The 19,185-nt window shown below is 40.4% G+C and overlaps 1 protein-coding gene and 1 long non-coding RNA gene across 13 annotated transcripts in view; one reads left to right on the top strand and one right to left on the bottom strand.

The window, feature by feature from the left end:
* Positions 1-19,185, top strand: part of cher (filamin A protein cher) — a 43,880-nt gene that overhangs the window by 23,902 nt on the left and 793 nt on the right. For 5 of the 12 annotated variants that reach the window (XM_086829202.1, XM_020957840.2, XM_086829201.1 and 2 more), the window contains 9 exons: positions 57-443; positions 562-1,128; positions 1,608-2,412; positions 2,819-3,271; positions 3,388-3,523; positions 7,054-7,134; positions 7,757-7,847; positions 16,715-16,855; positions 16,917-19,118. In XM_086829202.1, the coding sequence (XP_086685328.1) occupies positions 57-443; positions 562-1,128; positions 1,608-2,412; positions 2,819-3,271; positions 3,388-3,523; positions 7,054-7,134; positions 7,757-7,847; positions 16,715-16,855; positions 16,917-19,118 (4,863 nt within the window). Of the gene's footprint in view, positions 1-56; positions 444-561; positions 1,129-1,607; positions 2,413-2,818; positions 3,272-3,387; positions 3,524-6,098; positions 6,335-7,053; positions 7,135-7,756; positions 7,848-11,097; positions 11,425-11,669; positions 12,008-16,714; positions 16,856-16,916; positions 19,119-19,185 lie in introns of those variants that run through there. The other 7 variants (XM_020957845.2, XM_020957843.2, XM_020957846.2 and 4 more) reach the window with 5 other exon arrangements.
* On the bottom strand, positions 1,477-2,503 carry LOC147644308 (uncharacterized). Its single transcript, XR_015270808.1, has 2 exons — positions 2,374-2,503; positions 1,477-2,299 (listed from the first exon to the last, which is right to left on the bottom strand). It is a non-coding gene; the product is annotated as an uncharacterized LOC147644308 (long non-coding RNA).

Genomic DNA, 19,185 nt, shown 5'->3' with positions numbered 1-19,185 from the left:
ATAACAAATAACTAAGCTTAATGATTAATTTCGAACCTTTTCTGACTACTTTTTAGTGAACTATGGCGGTGTTTCCACACCAAATTCCCCGCATCGCGTTTATGTTGGCGTTCCCGTGGATGCGGCTAAGGTGCAGGCATTTGGACCCTGGCTGCAGCCCGGCGTACGACCCAATGTGCCCACTCACTTCAATGTGGATGCCCGAGATGCTGGCGATGCAGAGCTGAAGGTAAAGGTCATTCACGAGGAGACCAAGGTAGAGGTGCCATGCCGGATCATTGACAACGAAGACAACACCTACTCGGTGGAAGTGATCCCACCCAGCAAGGGTGCCTACACCACCACGATGACATACGGTGGCCAGAGGGTTCCACTGGGACAGAAGGTCGTCGTGGAGCAGACGGTGGATGTGTCCAAGATCAAGGTGGATGGACTGGAACCAAGTAAGTATTCTTAGATTAGGCAATGTGATTTAGCTGATATATATATATAGAAGTGCCCAACTTAAGTGCGTCATGGTCTAAGTCCAAGTCACCATCATTTCGTTTACCCAAACAAAAGCCGCGCCCCTGAACAGTTTACAGCAATTCCGGATCATCACCCACGGTCTGCCCAAGGCGGACCTGGCGGTGACCATCACCAGTCCGTCGGGCAATCGAGTGAAGGCTCACATCATACCCACAGCAGAGGGATTTCTGGTTAACTTTACGCCCACCCAGCTGGGAGAGTATCTGCTGAGCATCTGCTTCGGTGGCACCCCAATAACACCGCGTCCCTTCCGGCTACAGTGCCTCACGGGCAGTGATTCGAACAAGGTTCAGGCCTTTGGTCCTGGCCTGGAGCGTGGCATAGTTGGCCAGCCGGCGGAGTTTATGATCGATACCCGCGGTGCAGGACAAGGTGGCCTCGGTGTGACGGTGGAGGGACCCTGTGAGGCGGCCATTAATTGCCGGGACAACGGAGACGGTACCTGCAACGTGGCCTATCTGCCCACAGAGGCGGGCGACTATAGTGTTAACATAACATTCAACGAGCGTCACATCAACGGTTCACCATTCCAGCCGCTGATCGTTCCCGTACCGAATCTGAAGAATACCCGCGTCAGTGGCATCGGCATCCAGCCGCATGGTAGGCTATGAGGAGTGTTCCAGTTTGCCAATTACCATGTTCCGAGTGTTGCCGCTGCCGCCCAGCTCTAATCTAATCCTCTTCTGCGCTCTACTCACCACCTCTGACCAAGGTTGCTTGCAGCAATCGCCGCCAATAGCCATGCTAGTCCATTATTGTTGCGTTGTTGTTGTCCTGGCCCTGTGTTTATTGATATTAATTAATCCAAGAATCACTAATTGACAGAGATGTTGGGTATATCCTACAATATACCCTTACTCTTTAAATTAAAGTCAACAGAAAAGCAAGAAAACTCTGCAAACTTTAAGATCTCCCAGGAAAATACCTCTTGAACGATAACTTCTTAAATACTTTTGTAACATGATATGCCTTTACCATTTATTTCTAATTGCATTTTAAATTTTGTTTAATGTTTTGCCTTGATGTTCATTATTTCCAAATCTTTTGTTGACTCTTACTAACTTTGAAATCCTCTACAGGTGTGATTATGAATGCCGCCACGGACTTTATGGTGGACATGAGCAAGGTGGGCAGCAATATTGACTCTGGGAAGTTATCCTGCGCCATCTTCGATCCCATGGGCCATGTCCTGCCCAGCAAGATTGTCCAGGGACCCACGGATGATATCTTCCGCATCATGTACACGCCCTTTGAAGCTGGCCGACATACCATCGAGCTGATGTACGACAACATCCCGGTGCCGGGCTCTCCGTTCGTGGTGAATGTGAAGAGCGGTTGCGATCCGGCACGCTGCAAGGCCTACGGTCCGGGTCTGGAGAAGGGTCTGACCAATCAGAAGAACAAATTTACCGTGGAGACCAAGGGAGCTGGCAATGGGGGCCTTTCGCTTGCCATTGAGGGACCCTCGGAGGCTAAGATGACCTGCACGGACAATCGCGATGGTAGCTGCGATGTGGACTACTTGGCCACCGATCCGGGAGAGTATGACATTACCATTCGGTTTGCGGACAAGCACATACCCGGCTCTCCGTTCCGCGTTCTCGTCGAGGAGACAGTGGATCCCAGCAAGGTGAAGGTCTACGGACCGGGCATTGAGCACGGTCAGGTGCGTGAGAGCGTGCCGACCTACTTCAATGTGGATGTGGGCGAGGCTGGTCCTGGCCGCATCGCCGTCAAGCTGACCAATTCCGAGGGCATACCCGTGGACAATCTGCGCGTGGAGGACAAGGGCAATAGCATTTATGCGGTTCACTATGTGCCGCCCAAGGCGGGCTCCGTGCTCACCTGTCAGGTGAAGTTCTCCGAGGTCGAGGTGCCTTGCAGGTGAGTAAAATTCTACATTTAGTTCGATTTAGACATTGAAACCCTATAATAATACTGAGCTTTTTCGATAAGTTTTATTGAACCGTCATCCCATTTTTCAAATTCTATTAATAAACTACTTTTTTGGAACGATCCCAAGGTTAAAGAATTTTTGTTCACTTCATTAAATATTTATAGACTTGAAAACAAATATTTTTAGAGATTAATCTTTTGTTGGCCATAAAAATTGACTCTCATGTGGACGTATTTTAGTCACAAATGACTTCCAAATTACAATTTCGAAATAATAAAATACTTTAATTGATGTTAAATTGGTATTGTTAGAGAAATTTAAATATATTTCCAATAAATTTATTATATTATTATTTTATCCCCATTACATATTTATAATAATCCCATTTTCCAGTCCATTTGTGATGACCGTTTTCCCCAAATCCGAACCCACCAAAGTGAAGGTTAAGGGTGTCAATGAGAAGAAGAAAACACCTGCCTCTCTACCGGCCGAATTTGAGATTGATACGAATCAAGCCGGTCAGGCGGACATCAATGTGGCCATTAAGAATCCCAAGGGTAAGCCAATGCAGCCACGCTTGGAGGAAGTGGCCACGGGCACATATGTGGTGTCCTTTGTGCCGGACGAGTGCGGAACGTACCAGTGCAGCATCAAGTATGGCGACAAGGAGATCGAGGGCTCACCCTTCAAACTCGAAGCATTCCCCACCGGCGAGGCCAAGAAGTGCAAGCTGGTGGAGCAGGCGCCCAAGATCCAGTCGTCGGGCAGTCAGTCGCACCTCAAGGTGGATGCCCGCGAGGCAGGCGATGGAGCTGTTACCTGCAAGATCACCAACAAGGAGGGCAGGTAAGAATAACAAAGTAGAAACTAGATTACGACAAGAAATATTGATTTATTCAATCGATTTATGTACTCATATGAACTTACCTATAATATAATATATTATATTCTTGACTTCATAGCGAAATTGTGGACATTGATGTGATCGAGAAGGATGGCTTCTTCGATATCATGTACGCCCTGAATGATCCCGGAGACTATGACATCAACGTAAAGTTCGGTGGCAAGGACATACCCAATGGCAGCTTCTCCATCAAGGTAGCCTGAACTACATCCTTTTACTTTCGAAATCATCCTCAATCCTCGAACAAAACCAAAGAAATGAAAAACAGACACAGCCAAAAATCTAGTCTAGAAACAATTGTTGAAAATTAGCAATTATTTTTAATGTTTATCTATATATACATACATACGTTAAACGTTTTTCTAGTCACTTAAGAACGGATGAAGCCATGTTGAGAGCTCAGCCACATCTATCATTATATATTCTCTAGTCAAGTCCATTGTCATTGTTCGATGTTTGTGTTCTGTCCCCTTTCTCGAATTGTTTATAAGTCATTGTGTAAATTTCTTGATTGGAGAAACACGCAAACAATTTTCACAACATGGACTAAGAGTGCTCAGCAAGAAGGAAGCAAACAAGAAAGAATACGATTTAAGTGCAAACATTGTAAAACATGACAAAAGAATAAACAAACAAACAAAAAAATTAAGAAAAACAAACCAAAGAAATCTCAAACAAAAGAGAATTTTAAAACGAGAAATGTTCAAATTTTAATTGCATGCAAATTGTTTCGTTCTCAAAAATTATTTCTGCTATGCTACATTGCAAATTGCGCTTTGTTTTACATTATGCATTTAATGAACAAATTATTCTTAATGCTTCTTTCTTTTGTTGTAAGCTCTTAGCCCAATGTCTGTGTAAGTTGTTCCCATATGTCTGTGTGTGTTTCTGTAATTTAATTGTAATTTGAACACCGATATTCGAACGCACTTAACACCTTCGAGACATGAGGGAAAAAACAATTGATTAATCACTGAATAATTGCTAATTTAACAACAATTTGTTCCTAACCCCACGTAGAAGAGCCTTTACCTTGCACTAGCCCTAAAAAACCATCTCTTTCAGCTGTGGTTCTGCGTCCTGTAAGTAGAATGACGCAACCATGTTCATGTTGACAGCCCAGAGTAATGGAGGGTCATAAATAGTGGGCCGGAATCAGGCAACTCACCAACAATGCCCGCCTCACTGCCATCTCAAGCAGTGAGAGTCAGCGGTATCGGGCATAGTGCCCAAAAAAATATTGAAACAGATATTTTTTGGCCTCTTGCAGCTGCGAATCTGAGTGCTGCTCGCCCAAGAATCGTCGTGAACCCAAAGATTAATTGAGTTGTCTGTTGTTTTCGCACGAAATTTATGTTTAACAGATTTGCACAATTAGCCGGCTGAAAAATGAATTTCTATCCGCATTTTTCAATTTTCGAAAAAAGGAAAAGGGAAGAGAAAACTTTGTTGTATGCATCTCTCTATCTATATATTTCATATTTCCGGACATGAGCAACTTCATTATTATGGGGCCTGTCCATGGCTGTCTACGTGATCTGTTGCACACGTAAAAGCGAGATATTTCATCCATTTTCTATTTCAGTGTGCTTGTGGTTTCAACTTTGCCCAATAATAACAACATTTAATGTTAGGCAAACAATATGTTTATACAAATTCACACATTTGTGGTTGACATTTCGGAAGAATTAAAACATTGCTTCACATTTTTATAATTAAATCAGCAGAATGTGATACGACCCCATAGATGTAAATATAGCAGCGTCAGAGACTTTTCGATATGAAAGGGTTAGATCCCTACACTTTGTACACTTCTTGATACAAAAGATATTTTCTTTTACTAAGGAATATTTTTCTATACATTATCAGGTTAATAGTCCTTAGGAAACCTTTAAAATTAATCAAGTTTTAAACTAGCTTTCGCTACTCTTTATGTTATGTTTTTACAAAAAACAATTCAATTAAATTTAGGCAATAATGTTCTAAAAACAAAATGAGTAAAATACGCGACGCATATTAAGATTATTAGCTTGCACAATATGTCTGGCTGCTATTTCTTATATATATTATATGAAATCTTGATCCCAATCTTGGTCTAAATTAAACAAGGAACCTCTGCAGTTCACTTCCTGGTTGTTTTTTCCTTAAACTCCTAACTTAAACCTAGGTATTTAAGCTGTTGTACTTGATTTGCATTATAAAAAATTATAGAAGTAGGAGAATCTTTCTCTAGAACCTTAAAATCCAAGTCTGATTCTTATCCTTTAGAAGATTTGTATGTTTTACAAGATTTTTACTTTGCTTTCTTTAATTTTCTTTTAACATTTAAGAACTATTTTAGAATTTTCAAAACAATTTCCTAATTTTCCATCAAAATCACAAGTCTCAGACTTTTTAGTAGGGGGGAAAAGCACCCCATCGTCTACGCCACTGTAATTTATAGAGCATCTTCTAAATGATTCCCCTAGTAGGAAAATGAGGCCGGGGAGCAGGAGGTGAACCCCTGATGACAACCCACGCTGATTCAGCATGTTGTACTCGCTGTTTTTGTTATAGTTGCTGCGGTTTTGCTGCTGCTGCTGCTGCTGCTGATGCTTTCGGCAGGTTGCAACAAAATCAAATATATGCGATGCATATGAAAATGCATTTTCAGCTAAGACCATCGCACGAAAATTCGCAAGTAATTAAAATAGGGAAAGCGAAATTGCGAATATGTACCAATGAAAATATGGCGCAAAGTGTGGTGTGCTGATTTCAGCTGCCAACGCCAGTGTGGAAGAAGGAAGCCCATAAAGAGAGACGGAGGAGGCATCCAACGACTACGACGACGACGACGACAACGACACTATAGTTATAGTGGCAGTCTCTAGCCGGATCCGAGCTAGTCGCACACTAACCGCCGCCTCTTAGTCATAGTTGATCCTGACGTGAGTTCTAGTGCCTGGAAGTGCAAGTGCAAGAGGAAAAGGCAATTGCAATTGCAATTGCAATTGCAAAGTGAAGAAGTGTGTGTATCCGAATGATGGATCTCCCTGTATCATATAGGGATCTGAGTTGTCGCTTTTCGTGGCAATTTTCAATTTTCCTTGCTGGTCCATTGATTGGCCGGCCATAGCCATTGGCGCACTTTCTTATTAATAGCTCAAATATTTTATAGCGATTTGTATCTTTGACTTTTTCGATTTTGGCCACGGATACGGCGAGTGTATGGCACGAAATGATTTCGATATTTCTTCAATACGTATATGCAAAACATACATTGTATATATACATATGTATTAATACAATTATATATATTTATAATCATTTGATTTTTGCCTTCATTATGTAACAGCTGCAATTGTGGAAATTCTTTTGCACAATCGTGTGTCCGCGTCAATCAATTTCACTTCCTCTGTTAGAATTTCTTAGCTGGTTTCACACTTTTCCAGTTCACAGTTCCCCTCACATATCACTCGATGCCTTTTGGACTTAATAATAAGCAGATCTCCTTCTTAGATATATGTTGTACATATGTATGTTAGTTCCTCACAACTCACTTGGCAAGTGCAAAGTAAATGAGTTCCTTCGGCCATTGTTCCCATTCTCCAGAGTGCCACTCAATGATCTGTTGATGATTATTATTGAAGTGTGTGTGTGTTTCTTTTCGGTGTGTTTTATTTGTTTCGAACTTGTAATCGAAATTAGTTTCGGAATTATTCATTTTCAATTTCAATACTCGCAGGCCGTCGAAAGCATCGAACAATACTCGCACAGTGAATACATCGAGGAGCACACGACCAAGGTGGTACAGCAGACAACGCAGGTGAGTTGGTCTTTAGAATTGGATTTATGTTCTAAATTAGACAGTAAAAAGGGTATTTAATTAAAAATAATAATAATATCTACAGTGGTTTAAAACAAAAATATAAGTTAAACCATTGAAAAGGGTAAACTAAAGTCTCAAAAAATAGTTTTTTAAAAATTAAAAATTCTCTTAAAAGGGTTTTCTTGTAGGGAAACAATATATATATTTTCAAAGCTAAACGTAATTTTTTTTAAATAGATTTGTTGTAAAAATAGGCATTAATTAGTCAGAAAATGAAATTAAGAATTCGTTTTTTACCACCTTGTAAAAAGCAACAATTTCAATTATATAAAATTTAATAAAAATGTAAACAAATAATGGCAAAAATCCTATAAATCTAAAAACATAATATTTTCAATAAAATTTACTTTAAATATTTCTCATAGACCTTAAATGAAAGCAGAAACGCAATTATTTGTTTTATATTACCTTTAATATTTGGCATAAATCTAAAAGGCAGAAACACAATTATTTGTATAGAAAACTATTTAAATATATACCATGAATTGTAGCTCTGGGAAATATTATATATACAATAAATTAATATAAACTTTATTATAATAAAATACTCCCTTTTCAGAGCGAACTTGTCAACGGAAAGTCAGAGACTACGTACAGGAGTGTAGCATTTGAGAAACTGCCATTACCCACAACAGGAGGCAACGTTACAGGTACGTACATTGTAAAATATAAATAAGAAAATATGCATAATAATATTATACTAATAATATTTGCCGACGTCGTCATGTCTCGGAACGAAAAGTTAATCACTTGCGAAAGAGAGACACCTAGTCGTGCATGCCTTTTAATTAAGCCAAAATGCAGAGTGGTTTATTTAATCTAGAAAGTATTTATGCGCCATTTAAGCTGAGGCATAATCTACAGAAGAATCTTCTAGTGCAGAGCAGATCTCTCTGGGGGGAAAAAAATATAAATAAAGGTGGGCTATTGTCAGGCGAAAATATTGTTCGTTTGTCGTAAATCTGTGAAATTTATACAAAAGTATAAATACATCCCAACTATATGTATATGCTGCTTTTGCAATGCGGCGCATTTTTGGGTGAGACGACAACGACACCCATGGACAAGTGGGCAACGCACCCAAGATCTCCACCTCCTCCTCCTCCTTGTCTTGGGATCTTCAGGAGGAGCAGACAGCCACATGACGGCTTATCAGGCTAAACGCTGACAGGCGACAACTTAATTAGACTGCCTTTCTCATTCTGGGAGGTCTCTAGTATTGTTCTGATCCTCTGCAGTTCATCGCCCACAAATATTTTTCATCTCTCACTTTTCTTGTCGTGGGAATATTTTCCTTTTGTTTTCCATTCCGACACGTTCATTGACTTGGCCACTTGTGGCCACTCGTGGCAAGTAATTTGGGTATTAAATTATTTGTTGCCTGACTGTGGTGGGAGCGGGTAATTACCTAAATTTATTTGCCCATGTTTTTGGGGATTGCTGATCGATTTACGAGTTTGCAAATAGCTACATAGATTGCACCGCAATTTAATGAACATTTTCGGCATGATTAATGAGCTTTCCACTCTCAATGAACAGCAATTGCACTCTCTCCTGTGTTGTGTGCAAATATTTTTGTTCGATTTTTCACGCTTCCATGCAATTTTCAAACATTTTCGCGCGCTTGACCGCTAGACCGACGGAGGAAGACGTCGGAAGCCGGGCCAAAGAGTCATCATTAAGATCACAAGCCGCGCCACGTTTCATTTGGTGGTTTCTTTTTCCCATTGATTTTTTTGGTTGGAGATTTTGGTCTCGGAGACCACGCCTCGTTGTGGGAGGATTGGATCTATTCGGTTTTGGTTTTGGTTTTGGGTTTTCTTTGTCGCGCTCCATTTGCTTTGAAGATGGTTTATTGTAAATGATTCGTTTTGGCCAAATGACATAGATTGGTAGCGCATTTGTTGCATTGATTATTCATTGCCCATCAAATGAAAGGGGCAAAAAATGTTTATAATTGGCAAACTAACAATATTTATTGACTGGAAAATATCATGTTTGTGTATCTTTGGGTTAAATATTCTTGGCCAAAACGGAAATTGTGGGATCTTACTTAAAGAGGTATCTGCTTTGAACTAAAACTTAAGAACGGAACTTTGATTCAAGCTGATTTTGGTTTTTTTTTCCCTTGTGCTGCTTTGCATTCCGAAAAGGTTCTACCCAAAATTGGTTATATTTTACCAATAAAGGCTGTCTTGGATAATTATCCAATACTGATAAGATAGTGGTGGCATCCTTCTGAAACCAATGTTACTTTAAATATTAAAGATTCGGGATAAGAAGAAACAAAGTTCACTTCTCGAGAGGCACATTGGTGATAAAGATTAGCAACAGATACTGATTATAAAGTTGCTAAAATAGATTTTGGTTTCTTAATTTGGTTTAGGAAAAGAAGGTAGTCCAAAGGACTACTTTAGCATTGGTTAAATTGCTTAAGAATGCCCAAAAAGGATATAGAGGCAAAATTTGTTATATTTTCTCCTAATGGTAAAGTTGCTTAGAAACGGTAGGAAGCTTCTAAATATAGTTTTATTTTAGGATTAAAATTTTAAAGCACAAAAAGAAGCCCTACAGCATCAAAGAACTTAAAACTTGTTCAGTGGTTTAGTATTCTAAAATTGTTAACATTTTTCCAAAATAAATTAATGTTAATGTTGGTATTTTCCCAGAATAAACATATGATTTATATGTTTATCAAATAGATACGATACCGATGAGTCAGAGATGGCTATCATAAGCTGCATCTATAACGATTAAATAAATATTTCATTTAATGGTTTTTATAATCAATTTCCTTAAAAATTGTTTTACTTAAAACTGTTAAATTAATTAATTTAAGTGAGTAATTTTTGTTTGATTTTTGTTGTTTTCAGACAAAAATCACCCATTGAAATCACACATAAATATGTAAATTTTGATTAGTCAATAATCGCTGCCAAATAGACGCATCTGAAAGATCAACAAAATATTTTTGATTGATTTTCGCCAATTGCTTGACAGTAGTGTCCCTGCCCATCTGCATGGCCTGGCCATTTTCCATTTTCCAATGCGACAAAAATTGCAACTAAATTGATTTTGCATTGCCAAAAGAGAGACAAAAAGAAAAAAGATGATACTGAAAAGAGGGAAAATCCATTACATAAGTATGGGATAAAAGCGTGCAGAGGAATGTTTTTCCACTTTAACGACTCTTCGATTAATACGACATTATACACGGATATAGAAATGAAATGATTAACACATTTTCGGCATACCAACAAGACTATATTTGTATTCTATGGGTTTTATAGCCGCCAAATCGCTGCGTTCTTCACGCCAATAAAATATTAAAAAAAAATATATAAATATATAGAATTATAGGAATTGTCTATATGTTTGGCCAATTTTTATTTTTAAACGCTTCCCCGCCGATTTTAATGGTAAAATATTAATAAATTCTGTGTCGTCTGAGCTGCAATAAGTAATAAATTTTATTTCCCTGACGATCATCTATATACTTTTGACCCCACCTTCCTCCCTGGTCGTGAATTTGCACCTTTCGAGTTTCGAATATTCATATTTTCGATTCTATGAATCTTTTCTTCTTTTTTTTCGAAATGGCAACTGTTAAAGAACCAACACTGATGAAATTTATGTTAAAGCGAGTCTATATAAAATATATATGTACTATATGGGAGACGCACACATCAAAATTCATAGATTCGACGGCAGAAGAGCAATATTTCCAATTTTCTATCTTTTTATCTTTTATATGTCGTTCATTGGTCCATTCGTTCTGGCATCTCCTCCTGCGTTTATAGCAGCAAGTCGGCCATATTTTCGAAAATCCCAACAGACTTTGTGCAAGTGTGTGTGTGCTGCTGCTGCGCTGCTTTTGGGCCACGGCAGCAGACGCATCTTGGTGGTAGGAACCGATGTGCTTTCATATTTTGGCCTTAATTTCGATTTGGAACTGTCGATGTTCACTTGAAATCGGGACGTGGAGACGCGTGGACCTACAAGAACGTCGCTGGCAATTAAATAATATAATAAAACGACACACACAGAGCAAACAATTGAAACCGTCGCACGACACACATTAATTAAGCTCCAAAATAATAATAACAATAATAATAATACCCAAGTGCAAGTTGCAATCGATCGAAAGGACTCTCTGTATCTCTCTGGCAGGACACATTCGCATTGTAGCGCCCGATTATATAATCATTCTTAGTCGATTGCCCAAGTGTGAGTGGTCCACAAACCAATAATAATTTTCCAAATTCAGAATTCGATTTCATTTCCGAAATACATATCTCTCAGTATTTTTTGGCTTGGAGCATTCGTTCAGCAAGGATATAATGTAATAAATTGGCTTGAATCAATCGAAATTCTGTACTGCATATATCCTTGCTGCCTGAACTAAGCCAAAAAAATCGAATATAGAAGTTTTTGTTTCGTTGTTTTGTAATTAAATTGTTATAAATTTTAAGTGTCTTTATTTCACAAAAACCAAAAAAACCTCGCGCTCGCCTCAAAACCTACCTACCTACTACATTTTCGATACCGAACTTTGAAATCAAATCGTAACGCGGAAAAATGCACTTCAGTTGGTTGACGGAAAAGCCACCCGCACCGCTAGCCACCTGGGCCGATCACTCGTACTTCTTCCGGCCGCAATACTATAAGGTGACCGTCTCGGAGCGCGATCACGTGGAAAGGACTAGCGTGTACTTCAATGAGACGATTATACCAGAGAATCAAGGATTAAATGGTTCAGATTTTATGCCATTGAATTTCAAATCATCGTTTGCCATAGTAACACATCAAGGTAAATTCTGGAAGACGTCCCATCATCTCCTCCATCATCATCATCAGACCCCATTGATTACTTGACAGCTTGCCAAAAGCGAGCTGACGTCCATCCTCGAATTGTCCTCCTGACTCAAGCCCCCAAGAATGTGTGGTTGCATTTGTGCTAATGACAAATCTGACACCAAATTCATATATTCTTAGAGATACAGAGATTCGCATTGAAATGGTGTAGCGCCAGGCACGCCTGACCAGGCCACACACCAGGCACACAGAGAGCACTCACGGAATGGTTTCACCATTTTTGAATTATTACCCAAAAGTCCCCATGAAATGGGGGACCCTCGGGCGCAGCCATTTGTCTGCAAATTATATTCTATGATTTATTATCACAAAATGCAACAAAGCGTAAAATTCGTTTGGCTTATTCTCCTTGCGATTTCTCAATGGCTGCGTGTGCTATGTTAGCTATGCACCATGATGATAGTTTACACTGATCAACAGGGACTACACAATGTTGACCAGAGACCTTAATAAGAAAGGATTTCAGCTGAATAGGTTTCTAAATAAGATTTACCACAAACTTGTAGAAGCTAAAGTACTTTGACTCTTGTAAGTTTAATAATCCGTCAGATCGTTATTTTATTTTGTAGGTTTAGAAAGGAAAAATAAATATATAAATATTTGAAATAAAAGTTAATTTCAGACGAATGAGTTTTAATTAACAAATACCAATTGGGAATATTCTGCCATAAAACTTAAATAGACTAGAATCGTGGTTGATTTTAGTGTAGTGACTACTTACATGAAAACTTATTATAGATTTTAATAAATCAATGTATTCTCAAAAAAATGTCAAATAATTTAAAACATTGTTTTATGATACAAATTTTACTCAATTTTAACATAGTGAATATTAATTCAAAGGGAATTAAATTAAATCATCTTGGAAGAACTATATTTTGATATCTGTTCCAAAAGTAAAAGAATAATTTAGGCAAGCCTAATAACTGACAAAAATACTCAAACATCCATAGATTTTATAAAATTATAACATCTTAGAGATCTATTTTCAAATGTAATTTGGATTTTGCTTTAAACTTTGCCAGTTACTTGATTTACTTATTATTAGAAAACTATTTTAAAAAGTTCCATAAAAAGCTAAACATTCTTAAATAAGCAAATAATATTCAATCTTTATTACCTAATGAGATGGGGGATGCTGCAGAAATTGACTCTTATTGATTAATTTAATCCAAAGCCCATTGATAATCCAAAGCATGTTTTTGCTGGTATTACCCTAAAATTTTAAACTAGGAATTTAGCTGTCAAACTAATTAAAGCCTTTCGGTCAGCAAATTGGTTCTGGATAAGTTCAAAAACAACTATATACGTAAGTCTGTCTCTGGATAAGATCTTTGTGTGCTATTAAGGAAATCTTTTTAAGAATTTGTGATACAAATTTCCATTAATTGAAGTTGTTTTCTAAGGTTACAAGGTTTCAAATTTCCTTTAAACAATAAAACGGCTTCAAAGGTTAAATCTTACTTGCCAGGGATCATCTGTAATTTATATTTATTTATTTATTTTAATTTCCCTGCTGCCCTGTGTAGAAATTGTATTTGCTACGCGCGAATGGCAAAAAACTTTCGCTGATATATCGAAAGCATACTACATCTATCCGCTGGCCGGGCCTGAGAGTCATTAAATCTTTCATTTGTATTGCCAGCGTCCATTAGATGCCAAAGATGCCTTCGTCGTTGTCGTCCTCGTCCCTCATGTCCATTCCCACACCCATTCCCACATCCATTCCCATACCCATCTTCATTCCCATCCCCATCGGCTGCTGCTGCCGTATCTCATGCTTCAATGGGCGGCGTTGGCAGGTGATCGAGAGCAAAGGGGATCGTCCGGCGGACAGAGAGGAGGGGTGGACGGACATCGACGGACAGCAGCAAATGTTCAAACATAAATAATCATATTTTCTTCGAAGGGGACGACACTGGGATAGATATTCATGCTTAGTGGGATATAGTTGTCTCTTGGCAGCCCCATTTTTTAATACGTTCAATTTCTTGGGTATTTTTTATGCTTCCATCAAATGCCCGTGCACTCGACACAATATTTGATCGTTAATTTGCCAAAGAGAATTCCATTAGAACATGTATGTATTTCGCTTAGCTCTTTGAATTTTTACCCATTTCCACATGTCATTTAATTCACGGAAAGGGAACAGCTGAATGCAACTTGTTCTATGAGATGGAAATGTATCTTTAGAATCGTTTGAATTATATGGGCTTTGATTACAAACCCCTTACTCAGATGTCCCCATTTTCTCCATTAATTAATTGTCCTAAATTTGGCATTGATTCCTCCCGGTGGGTCCGCCCATAAGTTTGCTATAAATTTTGCAAATTCTTCACTTGGCAGATTCTTCAAAGACACGTCGCCAGGCATTGTCTTGTCGGTGTGTTTTTTTTAGTTTACTCTATATCTGTGTATATAGTGACTTGTTCTAAACATCAGTCCGGGGCACGCGACACGCTTCCCTGATTTATCTGTGTTTACCGGGTTTGTTTTTGTTTTGTGAAAGCATCATCTTGTCTCGCCCCAGAAAATGCCCATTAAATAATTCTTTCGATGGATCAAAAAGCTAAGCGGGAATATTAATTCGATGAGGGGCTAAGCGTTGGAAAGCTTAGCGGTTGCTTTGAACACACATATTTATGATGGACTCTTCGAAATTGTATATTTATTTATTTTGGGAAAATTAAATGATTTTTTAATAAAATCGAAATTTACGACGAGTGTCAGCATATGACTCTTGTCTGTCTATAATTAACTGCGAATATATACGAACCATAAATAACTAAACGATGATGGAATCATAAATTTCGATTATGAACCCTATAACTATAAGGCCAATAATGTGATTCACTAGAATCTATATCATCCACCGATCTACCGAGTAGCATTCTAATTAATTTCGCCCATCTTATTTGAAATAAATTAGCAGGATTTCTTGATGTTTTTTAACTAATGATCCCCCTAGATCGGTATATGTTTTGACAGCAAAAAAGTCATTGGAATGTACTGTATATATCCGAATATTTACTGCAGTATATAAGAAGATTCTTCCCGAATATAAATATATATCGAGATTTAAATATAAATTCAGACACGTGCAATATTAAGAGATCTCTCCAGCATATTGCTAGAGATATATTAATTTATAAATAGATTTTTTATGCATTTGTCATATACTTTTAGTGAGTTTTGTTTTTGATTTTGGTGGGATGGGAAGATGTGTGCCTATGTGATTATGTAGAGGAAATACATAGGGGAGGAACATAAAAACCATGTCCTATATTTGACCTCAGCGAGATTCAGGAATGAGATGCTGTTGTTTTCATCTCTCTGTCGCGCTTGATGGCGTGGGAAAAATGTATAAAAGCAATTGTAGGCGTTGGTGGAAATTTCTTTGGAAAGCCCCAAGATTACTGGCCACTCAGTCGATGCACAGCATTCGTACAGTAGAGAAGTGATTTTCAAATCCGGCTCCCAAGTGTAGCCAAGGATCAGCAACAAACGCAAGGATACTCAAGCAAACTCTTTAAATATATATACATATACACATTTGTGGGTGTGTCTCCATAGCAGAGGAAAAGTACGTGGAAATAGTGTGAAAATATTGTGAAATATTCGATGGAAATATATTTATATCGAAATGAATTTATCAGTTTATTGGCAGTGACAGTGTGCGCCATAGTTATACGATATCCTGTTCAAGTCTTTGGAATTCTTTCGTTGCTGGCATATAACATTTGTTCCAATTAATTTACTTTTTGCTGCTGCGTCGGTTGTTTCTTCGATCTTTTAGATCTGTGTGCAGAGGCAACACAGAAATAGATTTTTGGTTGTGGAATATATTCATAAAAAAATGGCACGCAAATTCGAACATAAAAATGAAATTATGATTCTTTTAAAACTTCTGGGCGATCCAGATCGCCCACGCAAATGATTTGAAAAATGCTTTTTTCGTGACATAATTCCCCTGTATACAAAACACATCCATTAAAAATGAGTCTCCAAAATAGAGTTTTTCTTCGATGGACTCGGTATAAAATATATATTTTTTGTATACTTGGTACACATAGTTTGGTATATGGGAATTATAGCTTATTGCTAACCATAAATTAGTTTGAAACTATCAAGTTTGTTATCAAAAGTTCCTTAGGTTTACAGCTTACACAAAAATAATTAAAAAATTATTTAATCACAAGGTGTGAATTTCTGTAGAAAGATAAATATACATATATATACAATTAAAAATGTATTAGTATATTATACATATTTCGATTATTGTTTTAAAAATGTAACTCAAAACAAACTTCAACAAACATGCGCAACATGTTTCTGCAACATTGGCATAGCATCATTTTTCTGCTCCCTTTGCTACCATGTTAAATTGAAGTGTTTCTACAAAGTTTACAATAAATAAGAGTATACAAAAAAATAAAATTATTTAATCATGCTTTGGATACCGGGTAGCTGTAGTTTTTGTACCCACAAACACACCATATTTCTAATCGCTTTTCCTTAATTTATATTTAATTACTTCAAAATTCCTAAGGAGATATAGGAACAATATACTCTTCATTGTATTTTCAAATACAACTTTTAAAAATAATATAAAAACTAACCAAAAACTATTTCTACTTTCCAGCTGAAGTCAAAATGCCGAGCGGTAAAATAGACAAACCCGTGATTCAGGACAACCGTGATGGTACTGTCTCTGTCAAGTACGATCCCCGCGAGGAGGGATCCCATGAGCTGGTGGTCAAATACAATGGAGAGCCTGTCCAAGGTTAGTGGAACCAAAAGATTCCCCTTACCATATAGATTTGCTAATTTGCTGTACTTTACAGGATCTCCCTTCAAATTCCATGTGGATTCGATCACCTCCGGTTTCGTGACTGCCTATGGTCCCGGTCTGACCCACGGTGTCACCGGTGAGCCGGCCAACTTTACCATCTCCACCAAGGGAGCCAGTGCCGGTGGCCTGACCATGGCCGTCGAGGGACCCAGCAAGGCCACCATTAACTATCATGACAACAAAGACGGCACCGTCTCCGTGCAATACCTGCCCACTGCCCCTGGAGAGTACCAGGTGTCGGTTCGTTTCGGCGACAGGCACATCAAGGGATCACCGTACTTTGCCAAGATCACCGGTGAGGGTCGCAAGCGTAACCAGATCTCTGTGGGCTCCTGCTCCGAGGTCACCATGCCCGGCGACATTACCGACGACGATCTGCGTGCTTTGAATGCCTCCATCCAGGCTCCCAGTGGCCTGGAGGAGCCTTGCTTCCTCAAGCGCATGCCCACCGGCAACATTGGCATCTCGTTCACGCCCCGTGAGACCGGCGAACATCTGGTGTCGGTGAAGCGCATGGGCAAGCACATCAACAACTCCCCCTTCAAGGTGACCGTGTGCGAGCGTGAAGTGGGTGATGCCAAGAAGGTGAAGGTCAGCGGAGCCGGCCTTAAGGATGGCCAAACGCATGCCGACAACATCTTCTCCGTGGACACGCGCAACGCGGGATTCGGTGGCCTCTCGGTCTCCATCGAGGGTCCCAGCAAGGCAGAGATCCAGTGCACGGACAAGGACGATGGCACCCTGAACATCTCGTACAAGCCCACGGAGCCGGGTTACTACATTGTGAACCTGAAGTTCGCCGATCACCACGTGGAGGGATCACCCTTCACCGTCAAGGTGGCCGGCGAGGGCAGCAACCGCAAGCGTGAGAAGATTCAGAGGGATCGTGACGCTGTCCCAATCACGGAGATCGGAAGCCAGTGCAAGCTGACGTTCAAGATGCCCGGCATCACCTCGTTCGATTTGGCTGCCTGCGTCACCTCGCCCAGCAATGTCACCGAGGATGCAGAGATCCAGGAGGTTGAGGATGGCCTCTACTCAGTGCACTTTGTGCCCAAGGAGCTAGGCGTGCACACGGTGTCCGTGCGCTACTCCGAGATGCATATACCCGGCTCTCCCTTCCAGTTCACTGTGGGACCTCTGCGTGACTCTGGCAGCCATCTGGTCAAGGCCGGAGGCTCGGGCTTGGAGCGCGGCGTCGTCGGTGAGGCGGCCGAGTTCAATGTGTGGACCCGCGAGGCGGGCGGCGGTTCCCTGGCCATTTCCGTGGAGGGTCCCAGCAAGGCGGACATTGAGTTCAAGGATCGCAAGGACGGCAGCTGCGATGTGTCCTACAAGGTGACCGAGCCCGGAGAGTACCGCGTCGGTCTCAAGTTCAACGACCGCCACATACCCGACTCGCCATTCAAGGTATACATCTCACCGGACGCCGGTGATGCCCACAAGCTGGAGGTGCAGCAGTTCCCGCAGGGCAATATCCTTCCGGATGCCCCCTACCAGTTTATGGTGCGCAAGAACGGCGCCAAGGGTGAACTGGATGCAAAGATCGTGGCTCCGTCCGGCACGGACGACGATTGCTTCATCCAGGCTATCGACAGCGAGATGGTTTCGGTGCGCTTCTATCCGCGCGAGAACGGTATCCATGCCATCCACGTCAAGTTCAACGGCGTCCACATACCCGACTCTCCGTTCAGAATCAAGGTCGGCAAGGATGTTGCCGATCCAGCCGCCGTCCATGCCAGCGGCAATGGCCTGGATGAGGTGAAGACTGGCCACAAGGCCGACTTCATCATCAACACCTGCAATGCAGGCGTTGGCACTCTGGCCGTCTCCATTGACGGACCCTCCAAGGTGGCCATGGACTGCACAGAGGTGGAGGAGGGCTACAAGGTGCGCTACACTCCTCTGCTGCCCGGCGAGCATTACATCACGGTCAAGTACAACAACATGCACATCGTGGGCTCACCATTCAAGATCAACGCCATCGGCGATAAGTTGGCCGATGAGGGCGCTCAGGAGACGTCGACGGTGACCGTTGAGACGGTTCACAAGGTGGCCAAGGGCGGTCAGAAAACGGGCGTCCATCTGCCCACATTCAAGTCGGATGCCAACAAAGTGGAGTCCAAGGGTATGGGCCTGAAGAAGGCGTACATTGGCAAGCAGAACCAGTTCACCATCTGTGCCACCGATGCGGGTGAGTTAGAGGAACCACTAGACTCGACGTCATGAGACACTAACTGAATATAATCTTCTCCTTGCAG

Source organism: Drosophila serrata, unplaced genomic scaffold, assembly GCF_035046125.1.
Source record: "Drosophila serrata isolate PLE 108 unplaced genomic scaffold, ASM3504612v1 contig_189, whole genome shotgun sequence".
Classification (NCBI taxonomy): Eukaryota; Metazoa; Arthropoda; class Insecta; order Diptera; family Drosophilidae; genus Drosophila; species Drosophila serrata.
This window is presented reverse-complemented; position numbering and strand designations above follow the sequence as displayed.